At 46.1% G+C, this 12,542-nt stretch overlaps 1 protein-coding gene across 1 annotated transcript in view; it reads right to left on the bottom strand.

The window, feature by feature from the left end:
* Positions 1–1,069, bottom strand: part of ppm1h (protein phosphatase, Mg2+/Mn2+ dependent, 1H) — a 49,114-nt gene extending 48,045 nt beyond the window's left edge. The window contains exon 1 of the mRNA XM_056282220.1: positions 834–1,069. Coding sequence (XP_056138195.1) covers positions 834–1,069 — 236 coding nt within the window. The remainder of the gene's footprint in view (positions 1–833) is intronic.
* Positions 1,070–12,542: the final 11,473 nt, after the last annotated feature.

Below are 12,542 nucleotides of genomic sequence, written 5' to 3'. Positions count from 1 at the left end.
GATTGAAAGCCAATAGACAATAACACTGAGTAACTGCCCAGCGCTACATCAAACTACAGGCCTAAACCCCAGACCTGGTAACTGTGTCATTAACACACCCGAGGTTGATTTTCCATGGGATCAGACTAGTCAGGGGTGGGCAGTCCTATCCAGACAGGGCTGGTGTGGGTGCAGGTCTTTGTTCCAACCAAGCAGTTACACGCCTGAGTCTCCTGATCAAGTTCCTCAGCAGAGACTCTACTGGCGGATTAGTGGGATCAGGTGTGTAGCTGCTTGGTTGGAACAAAGACCTGCACCCACACCGGCCCTGTCTGGATAAGACTGCCCACCCCTGGACTGGACTCTCAACTCGGGGCCGCAAGAGGACAATCCAACCTGTCCTCTGTTGTTTAAGGACAAACTGCCCAAACCCATAAAACACGCCATTACTGTTCAGCTTTAAATGAAAACGACAGGTCTGAAGTGTTATAATGACGACTCCTGAAAAATATTCTAGCACATCTGATCAATATCGTGTAGTCTTTACTGAGTTACTTGCTGGGTGACCGGGTTACTTCCCCTCTGAAGTGGCCGGCATCGTTTCTAGACCGACACGTTCTCTGCAGATGAAGCCTGGAAGGTGCAAAGCTGCTTGTTACCTGTTACAATGACGCTGCTGCTCGTTACCCGCCAGTGTGGTAACGCATATAGCAAGCACATGGGACGCGCTAATAATGCCTTTCTACCTCGTCCTAGCCGAGTACACAACGTGCAGGTCTACGGGTCAGCTGGCGGTCCCCGGCAGACCCGCTGCCTTCAGCTGATGCTGCGGGGCAACATGGAGGCGTACTCACTCCGCGTAGCCGGTGGCCCAGGGCAGTCTGCTGGACTCCTTCAGGATCAGGATCGGTCTGGCGACGTGGTCCGCCGAACACTCCACCTCATCCGGCGACAGTCCCAGAAACTCCGGTCTGCCGTACGGGAACCTCAGCGGCAGATCCGAGCCGCCGCCGCCGCCGAAGTGCTCCGCGTCCGCCGTCATCATCCCGCCCATCAGGCTGGCCACCGCCGACTTGACCCGGGTCAGCATGGCGGCTCCGCCGCAGACTGCGCTCCTCCGGACGGCTGAGCGGGGCGACCGCGCCGGCGCGGCTCATTCAAGTCCTGACGGCCGACCGGGTCCAAGCTGCAGGACCAAGCCGCAGGTCCAAGCTGCAGGTCCAAGATGCAGGTCCAAGCTGCAGGTCCAAGGAGCGCAGGCTCGGAATGACGACACGCGGAACACAACTACACGGAGAGACGGCACTCACTTCTGTCTGGCATGTGACCTCCCCGCCGCTCTCTCCCTCCCTCTCTCTCTCTCTCTCTGTCTGTCTCTCTCTCTCTCCCTCTCTCTCTGTCTCTCTCTCTCTCGCTGTCTCTGTCTCTCTCTCGCTGTCTCTCTCTCTCGCTCGCTCGCTCGCTCTGTCTGTCTGTCTGTCTCTCTCTCTCTCTCTTTCTCTCGCTCTGTCTGTCTTTCTGTCTGTCTCGCTCCCTCCCTCTCTCTGTCTCTCTCTCTCTCCCCCCCTCTCTCTCGCTCTGTCTGTCTCTCTCTCTCGCTCCCTCTCTCTCTCTCTGTCTGTCTCTCTCTCGCTCGCTCCCTCTCTCTCTCGCTCTCTCTCTCTCTCACACGCGTTTGCAGTAGAATACTTTTGTCTATTTATGTAAAGCACTCTGAATTGCTCTCTTGTTGAAATATGCTACACAGATAATTTTGCCTTGCTATTACCAACAATAATACTATACTTAATAATAACATTACTATTATTAAGTGTCACTAGAATAGCCAAGTCAAGTAACACTTTATTTTTTTCCAAACAGAACTTCATACTGTAACGTGCATGGATAAGTAGACACGTTGGCCCTTGACTAACGGGTCGGACCCTTTAGCCGCCTGGTTACGCTTGCGGAGCGGGAGGTACGGGTTCGCGTCCCGGCTGTGGCGACGGTCTCCCAGACTGCCCCCCTAATCCGCTACAATATTCTAGCCACTGTGAAGAAGAAAAGATAAAATATGCCCAAAGCTCTTCATCATCATCTTCATCACTTGGGGTCGAGTATGGCTGTCCCTCCTTCCAGGCAGGGGTGGGCAGTCTTATCCAGAAGGTCTCTGAAAGGTCTTTGTTGCAACCAAGCAGTTACACACCGGTGTCTCCTAATCGAGTTCCTCAGCAGAGCCTCTGCTGGTGGAGTAGTGGGATCAGGTGTGGAACTGCTTGGTTGGAACAAAGACCTTCACCCACACCGGCCCTTTGTGGATAAGACTGCCCACCCCTGTTGGCTCCTTGCAGGAGGACGCCTGCATGCGACAGCTTTTTACGTGGAGTGGCTGATGCGCCTGCAGCCACCACACAGTCCTTGGCAGGGGGTGGACAGAGTCCAACGGCATGGAGAACCAAGACGATTGGGGACCACCTTCTGTTGCAGCCTTCATCCGCCTTCTGCCGTTGTGACCTGGAGACATCTTCCAGCAGTTCTGCTGTTGAGGTCTTTCTTGGGTCATACTTCACCTGGAACCTCACCCTTGACCTATCGGCCTTGGGTGACCCTACCAGGAGCCCAGCTCCGGATGGTGTAACTCTTTGGATCATTGGTACACGCACGCTTCTCCACCACGGCAAGGTGGCGATCCAGGAGAAGGCTTCAAGATACATCCTATATGATACTTTGAAATTGTACTAAGCTAATAAATTATACTATCAGATTTCTAATATATATATATATATATATATAGTATATATACACACACTGTGGGTGTGTGAACACAAGAGACAGGCTACAACTACTAACAGGCCTACTAGACTACCAGTAATACTAGGCCTATACTGATTCTATTACGTACTATGAAACTGTAAGTTTCTCCTAGTTACTCATTCATGATATACTGACTTGTTAACTTCATTCTGAAACCCAAACTAGCAGGCTAGAACCTGTGGAAGGTTCTCCTAACTCCATCTGAACATGACCGGAACATGACCGTTCAGTCAGCTGAGATGATGTCTTCAGCAGACGTGTTGAGTTTTCTTTTCGCCTCCTCTTTCTCTTTTCCATGCTTGAGTACCCAAAAAGTACTGTACAGTGCACACGCTGCATTACACACACACACACACACACACACACACGCACACACACACACACACACACACACACACACACACACACACACACACACACACACACACACCCTCAGTCAGCTGACTCGGGCATGCTCTGTGGAGTTTTTCCGCCTGAGAAAGTTTGGTGTGCCAACAGGACTGCACCAGACAAATGATCTGACACGAGACACCAAATAATCTGCAAGTATCAAGTCAGGCTTAACGCTACACGCTGCAGTGGAAAGAGGAGTGAAACCGGCCTTCCTAAACGTCGAGGCTATGGACGGTTTAAAGTCTGCTAGTGTTCTGGGAGAAGGTCACAAATCCATTCGGTTAACACTCAACGCCACTTAAATGTTGGATAAATGTGGACACTTGCATGAACATCAGACGTCCTCGCCCAGACAGCAAAACTGCTGTGGCCCGGACCCGTCCCACACCCAACCTTCATCTTTCTTTCATCCGGCCCACATACTGCAGCGAATGATGGCACTTGGGTGGTCCGCTCCCATTTTCCAGATCTGGGCCAGAACCAAGCCATAGCAATGCCGCATGTGCCACATACTTGCCAAAGGTGGCCCGTATTTGTTTTGAACAAAGGCCAGCCAGGATGACTGTCAGAACCGCTGGTCTGCATGGGCTAGCAGTTAGCTTAGCCTGCTCCGCTTCCGCGTCCTGTCAGACCGCCCTCTGTGTTTTCTCCTCGGGTGCAGCTCCCGGCAGGGCCGTGGTCCGTGGGCCCACCCGATGCAGCAGACCAAGCCCCCCAAGCCGATCCAACGCCAGCTCTCCCAGCCAGACACCCTCAACAGACCTCCCCGCGCTCCACACGACAACACCAAAAACACCACAGTCAACACCAGGCGAGGCCACCGCCAGACCGCCCTCGGTGTTATCGGAACTGCCGGTCTGCATGGGCTAGCAGTTAGCTTAGCCTGCTCCGCTCCCGCGTCTTGTCAGACCACCCTCGGTGTTTCCTCTCGTGGTCCCTGGGCCCACAGGACGCAGCAGACCAGGCTCTCCCAGCCGATCCAATACTAGCTCTCCCAGACAAAACTGAAACGCAGATGTGGACAAAGACACCGCATGGATGGTGCTGGGTGAGGCCGCGGCGGCGGCGAACGTGAATTCGCGCTGCCATCCTCCCACACCGGAAGCGGAAAAATACTCCTCAATGGATGTGGTTCGATAGTCTTGACACAATTTCTTGAGCATTTTTATTACTTACTATTACAGAACATTTATTCCTCTCACGACAGTTTATCCAGTACCAGAAAATGACTGCTGCTTAGCGGTACCGTCAGTATCTCTGGCCCGTCTTCAGCCTGCATGAAACGCCGGCCTGTTCTATACTATACTACGTATATCTATAACCCTTCAACAAACTCTGCTCTGCTATCACTGATGGTGTCTCCAGACATAAAAATGAACTCAAATGCAGTGTCGTTGCCGAACTGGCAGACTCTATATACCCATTCAATAATTCATGAGTTTGCTGGCATAGCGCCCCGTTGACCCAATTACTGAGAAGCAGCTAATGAGGACGTGCTGCTGCGGAACAGGCTCTGAATAAGGTGTAAGGCCCTACGAGGTAGTTAGCACGGCTAACAGCTTGTGACACGATGAATTCAGTTTACATCTCCATCAATGTTAAGCCTGAGCATGTGAACAGGAGTCGTACTATAATGTTATTGTCTGACAATGACGGCCTGATAATTCTTATTTAATACAGGGTTTACTGATGACTTGGGGAGCATTGTAATTAACAAGGCCTATTAGCATAATGCCGTCTGTATCCTAACGATGTTTCTGGGTCAAAAGAAAGCAAAATGATATCAGGAGATGAAAGTGAACATGAATATCTCCCTGAAAATATGGTTCTGATATGAACCCATGCAGCAGGATGAAAATATGGTTCTGATATGAGCCTATACAACAGGATGAAAATATGGTTCTGATATGAACCCATACAGCAGGATGAAAATATGGTTCTGATATGAGCCTATACAACAGGATGAAAATATGGTTCTGATATGAACCTATACAACAGGATGAAAATATGGTTCTGATATGAGCCTATACAACAGGATGAAAATATGGTTCTGATATGAACCCATACAACAGGATGAAAATATGGTTCTTATAAGAACCCATACAACAGGATGAAAATATGGTTCTGATATGAACCAATACAACAGGATGAAAATATGGTTCTGATATGAACCCATACAACAGGATGAAAATATGGTTCTTATAAGAACCCATACAACAGGATGAAAATATGGTTCTGATATGAGCCCGTACAGCAGGATGAAAATATGGTTCTTATAAGAACCCATACAACAGGATGAAAATATGGTTCTGATATGAACCCATACAACAGGATGGAAATATGGTTCTTATAAGAACCCATACAACAGGATGAAAATATGGTTCTGATATGAACCCATACAGCAGGATGAAAATATGGTTCTGATATGAGCCTATAGAACAGGATGAAAATATGGTTCTGACATGAACCTATACAACAGGATGAAAATATGGTTCTGATATGAACCCATACAACAGGATGAAAATATGGTTCTGATATGAACCTATACAACAGGATGAAAATATGGTTCTGATATGAGCCTATAGAACAGGATGAAAATATGGTTCTGATATGAACACATACAACAGGATGAAAATATGGTTCTGATATGAACCTATACAACAGGATGAAAATATGGTTCTGATATGAACCCATACAACAGGATGAAAATATGGTTCTGATATGAACACATACAACAGGATGAAAATATGGTTCTGATATGAGCCTATACAACAGGATGAAAATATGGTTCTGATATGAACCCATACAACAGGATGAAAATATGGTTCTGATATGAACCCATACAGCAGGATGAAAATATGGTTCTGATATGAGCCTATACAACAGGATGAAAATATGGTTCTGATATGAACCTATACAACAGAATGAAAATATGGTTCTGATATGAACCTATACAACAGGATGAAAATATAGTTCTGATATGAACCCATACAACAGGATGAAAATATGGTTCTGATATGAACCTATACAACAGGATGAAAATATGGTTCTGATATGAACCTATACAACAGGACGGGTTAAATGCAGAGAACAAATTCGTTGTAGGAAAACTACAATCATAAAATAAAAGTGGCTTTCTTTCTTCTTTCTTAATATGAACTTTAGTGTTGTGTAACCTAATAGTCAACAATAACCCAGTGATGGCTGATGATGCTTATGGCATGAAACAGTCTTGTACTGTCTCATAGAGAATGTACTTGAATCACTGGATTACACACACACACACACACATATATATATATATTTTGTTGCTTTATTCTATGTATCTATTTTTTTATTTATTTGCTGATTTTATAGTTGATGCCTTGGATATTCTTGCACAGTAACTGAGCATCTCTTTCATTTCCCTGCATGTTTTACTCTGCATCTCTGTGCATGTGACAAACAAAGCTCCTTGAACCTTGACTCTCTCTCTCTCTCTCTCTCTCTCTCTCTCTCTCTCTCTCTCTCTCTCTCTCTCTCTCTTTCGCTCTCTCTCTCGTTCTGTCTGTCTCCTTCTCTCCATTTCGTTTTCTGTCCGTCATGAGGAGATTATGCTGGTTCTAACAGGGTCAAGGCAGGTTCGGGTGAATCTTTGTCATGGGGGTCGGCCCATGAGAGCTACTGGTGAATGACTCACAGATGAATGGACAAATCTCATACAAGAGGATAATCTCAAGGTTGTGTGTGTGTGTGTGTGTGTGTGTGTGTGTGTGTGTGTGTGTGTAGGTCAGATTACGTGCACACAAATGGCTGTGTGTTTGAATGCGTGAGAGAGACAGACAGATACAGAGACCAGAGAGACAGACAATTAAACAGAGAGACTGGGTTGTATGCAGCAGTCTGACATGGTTTCTATCTCGAGTCCTCTGGAGACTGCCCATGACTCTCTCTCTGTAAGTGTGTTTATCTGATACCACTGCTACTATATACTACTGCTATTATTACTTCTACTTCTCAAATGACTACTACCATACTATATACCTCTGCTTTTACTGTTACTATTACTACTTCTAAAACTAATACTAGTATTACTACTACGACATACTACTGCATTACTGCTATTGTTACTACTATTTCTAAAACTACCACTACTATTACTGCTACTACTATTCAACTATTGCTCTTACAGCTGTTATTATTACTTCTAAAATGAATATTACTGTTAGCATTACCACAATGATAAAGCCACATGTGGGAAAATATCCCAGTGAACATGCACGGAAGTTTCTCCACTGCCTACAAAGGAATATAAAGGGATGTAGACATTCAAGTTCAAGTTGTTTTGTTGGTCAAATGCACAACAGTACAGCTTGGCAGGCACTGCTTGCCTCTCTTGCTTTGCCTCCAAACCGTCCAACCTGAGCGGTCCCTCTAATATACTCCTTCCTAACCCTGTCCTTCTTCATCACTCCCAATGAAAATCTTATCATCTTCATCTCTGCCACCTCCAGCTCCTCCTCCTGTCTTTTCATCAGTGCCACTGTCTCCAAACCATACAACATAGCTGGTCTCACAACCATCTTGTAAACCTTCCCTTTAACTCTTGCTAGTACCCTTCTGTCACACATCACTCTTCTCCACCCACTCCACCCTGCCTGCACTCTCTTCTTCACCTCTCTCCTGCACTCCCCGTTACTTTGGACAGTTGACCCCAAGTATTTAAACTCATACGCCTTCATTACTTCTACTCCTTGCATCCTCACCATTCCACTGTCCTCCCTCTCATTCATGCATAGGTATTCCATCTTGCTCCTACTGACTTTCATTCCTCTTCTCTGCAGTGCATACCTCCACCTCCCCAGGTTCTCCTCCACCTGCACCCTACTCTCGCTACAGATCACGATGTCATCCATGAACATCATCATCCATGGACACTCCTGCCTGATCTCATCCGTCAACCTGTCCATCACCATTGCAAACAAGAAAGTGCTCAGAGCCGATCCTTGATGTAATCCCACCTCCACCTTGAACCCATCTGTCACTCCAACCACACACCTCACCACTGTCACACTGCCCTCATACATATCCTGCACCACTCCTACATACTTATCTGCAGCTCCTGACTTCCTCATACAATACCACACCTCCTCTCTCGGCACCCTGTCATACGCTTTCTCTAAATCCACAAAGACACAATGCAACTCCTTCTGGCCTCCTCTATACTTCTCCATCAACATTCTCAAAGCAAACATCACATCTGTGGTGCTCTTTCATGGCATGAAACCATACTGCTGCTGCTGATCATCACCTCTCCTCTTAACCTAGCTTCTATTACTCTTTCCCAAATCTTCATGCTGTGGCTGATCAACTTTGTAGCTGCTACAGCTCTGCACATCACCCTTGTTCTTGAAAATCGGTACCAGTATGCTTCTTCTCCACTCCTCAGGCATCCTCTCACTTTCCAGGATTGTGTTAAACAGTCTAGTTAAAAACCCCACTGCCATCTCTCCTAAACACCTCCATGTCTCCACAGGTATGTCATCAGGACCAACCGCCTTTCCACTCTTCATCCTCTTCATAGCTGCCCTCACTTCCTCCTTGCTAATCCACCGCACTTCCTGATTCACTATCCCCCACATCATCCAACATTCTCTCTCTCTCATTTTCTTCATTCATCATCCCCTCAAAGTATTCCTTCCACCTTCTCAACACACTCTCCTCGCTTGTCAGCACATTTCCATCTCTATCTTTGATCACCCTAACTTGCTGCACATCCTTCCCAGCTCACTCCCTCTGTTTAGCCAATCGGTACAAGTCCTTTTCTCCTTCCTTAGTGTCTAACCTGTCATACAACTCACCATACACCTTTTCCTTTTCCTTTGCCACCTCTCCCTTCGCTTTACGCTGCATCTCCTTGTACTCCTGTCTACTTTCTTCATCTCTCTGACTATCCCACTTCTTCTTTGCCAACCTCTTCCTCTGTATACTTTGCTGTACTTCCTCGTTCCATCACCAAGTCTCCTTGTCTCCCTTCCTCTGTCCTGATGACACACCAAGTACCTTCCTAGCTGTCTCCCTCACTATTTCTGCAGTGGTTTCCCAGCCATCTGGCAACTCTTCACTACCACCCAGTGCCTGTCTTAACTCCTGCCTGAACTCCACACAACAGTCTTCCTTCTTCAACTTCCACCATTTAATTCTTGGTTCTACCTTCACTCTCTTCCTCTTCTTGATCTTCAAAGTCATCCTACAGACCACCATCCAATGCTCCTCCTACATAAGATATACTCCACCTGTGTGCACTTTCCTCCACTCTTGAACGTCACCATGTTCCTCCCTCTTCCTGAAATATGTATTCACCACAGCCCTTTCCATCCTTTTCACAAAATCCACCACCATGTCCTTCCACATTCCTCTCCTTGACACCATACCTACCCATCACCTCCTCATCACCTCCATTCCCTTCACCAACATGTCCATTGAAGTCCGCTCCAATCACCACTCTCTCCTCCTTGGGTACCCTCTCCACCACGTCCTCCAACTCACTCCAGAATTCTTCTTTCTCTTCCATCTCACACCCAACTTGTGGGGCATATGTGCTGATAACATTCAGCAATACACCTTCAATTTCCAGCTTCATATTCATCACTCTGTCTGACACTCTCTTCACCTCCAGCACACTCTTGACATACTCTTCCTTCAGAATTACCCCTACCCCATTTCTCCTCCCATTCACACCATGGTAGAAGAGTTTGAAGCCTCCTCCGATGCTCCTGGCCTTACTCCCCTTCCACCTGGTCTCTTGCACACACAGTATGCCTACCTTCCTTCTCTCCATCATATCAGCCAGCGCTCTCCCTTTACCAGTCATACTGCCCACATTCAAAGTTCCAACTCTCACCTCCACACGCCTACCCTTCCTCCTCTCTAGCTGCCTCTAGACATGCCTTCCCCCTCTCCTTCTCCTTCGCCCAACAGTAGCATAGTTTCCACTGGCATCCTGCTGGCCAACAGTACTGGTGGCGGTCGTTGGTAACCAGGGGCCTCGACCGATCCAGTATGGAAATCTGATTCATGATCCGCATATTTGATTTGGCAAAGGTTTTACGCCGGATGCCCTTCCTGACGCAACCCTCCCCATTTATCCGGGCTCGGGACCGGCACTAAGAATGCGCTGGCTTGTGCACCCTCAGTGGCTGGCTTTCAAATCTATAATGAACAGATCAGACGAATAACGAATCTATAACGAATACATGACGGAAACGTGATTACCACTATTTTTTGATGGTTTTAAATAGTGTTAACCACATTTCCATCATATATTTGTTATCTATAACAAGTATATGATGGAAATGTGATTAACACTATTTAAAAACCATCCAAAAAATGTCCAAGCAACAAACAACGAGCAGTTCATGGAGTTCATGGAGAGGAGGCAGCCAGCGTTCCCTCGAAGTCTACTTGTGTACATAATATATGTACCCATTTGTTCATCCACGTTTTTACAATTCAACTTTATTGTAATTGTTCAAAACACACGTACAACAGACAATGAAAGATGGACTTGCATACGCTCAGGACAGCACCAATTTTGGTCTTTAAGTGAAAAACAAGAGTGTCAAGGAGGCGTTAAGTGCTCCTCGTTTCAGTGTTGGTACAAGTGTGTTGTGGATATGGTGCAAGTAAAGCACAAGTAAAGAGAGGTGTGCAGGGAAGACGGCGGTGAGGCAGTGTAAACAGTCCCTTATGGTGTATTCACGTATTCAGTGAATTAATATTCTGTAACTTGACTTCTGTCGACTAGACGGGGTACAAACAGCGCCTGTGTTTGTGCTGAACAAACTGTGTTGTGTGCTGTTTGTGTGGTGGTGGGATATATGGATGCTGTCAGGCCCAGATTTCCAGTCCCTTCTGCACAGTTAAAATGATGAGATGCAGGTCTCCAACATTTCTTCCTGTACTGACGGTTTTTCCTCAGTGGTCATCATGCGTTGTGGTGTTTTCATGCAAAATAATCATCTGCCCTCAGATGAAACCAATGAGGCGTTTTGGCAACGCTTTTGCCAGCTACAATAACACAAAATAGCCACAGGAGGGCAGTATATAACAATTAAAAATATTAGAATCAGAATAAGACTCATTAAAAAGACGAGCTTTTAATATGGACAGTGTTGTTTTTTGCTATTTAAGATGTGTAGAATAGAGTTCATGTACTCAAAGCAATTCTGGGATGCATTATGTTTACTTCTCATAGGATTCGGCTGTATTTGAAATCCAAACATTATTCTGAATTAATACATGAACATACATTTTTCTGGCATTTACCAGATCCTTGCTTGTGTTGTATGAACCCTCAGATGTGCGTCACTTCGGATAAAAGCCTCTGCTAAATGACATTGTAACATCGTAAAAAGGGACGTATGTTCATTATGTCTTTGGTGTTAATGATCAGGCTGTTACAGAATTTGAAATTCTGCAAACACATCGTCAGCCAAGAACTCGTGTTCTGGTTAATTAACTCTTTGATTATCAGCTAATTAGTTGATGCCAGCTAACCAACTTTAGGCTTATTTTCAAAGGACAGACCAAACGTTAGATCAGCGTCTCTCATTTTGAAGTCCAAAAATATTATACTGGCCAACAAATTGAAGACACAATCTATCTTAACTGGGTTTAGACACTTCAGTCCTCACTGACAGGCCCGGCTGCCCTGTTCCTCACAAACAATGACTTTTGATAGCTGGCAACAACAAGCTCTCTGGCAAGCGTCTGGATGAAGGTGCTGAGTGGGAACGCTACAGCCGGCCCAGGAACCACAGAGCTGCCAAACTGCCTGCTGGTTTCTTTCTGTGTGTACACATACATTATATATATATATATATATATATATATATATATATATATATATATATATATATATATATATATATATATATATATATATATATATATTTCTCAGGTGGTGTGTGTCTTCCTCAAGCTCGGGTCCTCTACCAGAGGCCTGGGAGTTTGAGGGTTCTGTGCAATATCTTAGCTGTCCCTAGGACCACACTCCTCTGGATAGAGACTTCAGATGTTGTTCCTGGAATCTGCTGGAGCCACTCTCCCAGTTTGGGGGTCACAGCCCCTAGTGCTCCTATTACCACTGGGACTACTGTGAATTTCACCTTCCACATCCGATGTAGTTCTTCCCTCGGCCCTTGGCATTTCTCTAGCTTCTTGTACTCTTTCTTCCTGATGTTGCCGTCGCTCGGGATGCCACATCGATCATCACTGCTGTCTTCTGTTGCTTGGTGACCACCACAATGTCTGGTTGGTTAGCCAGCACCTGCTTGTCAGTCTAGAAACTTGAAGTCCCACAGGATCTTAGCTCTGCCATTCTCAACCACCTTTGG

This window comes from Lampris incognitus, chromosome 6 (assembly GCF_029633865.1).
Source record: "Lampris incognitus isolate fLamInc1 chromosome 6, fLamInc1.hap2, whole genome shotgun sequence".
Lineage (NCBI taxonomy): Eukaryota > Metazoa > Chordata > Actinopteri > Lampriformes > Lampridae > Lampris > Lampris incognitus.
Note: the sequence above shows the minus strand (reverse complement) of the source record. Positions and strands in the feature narration are given on the sequence as shown.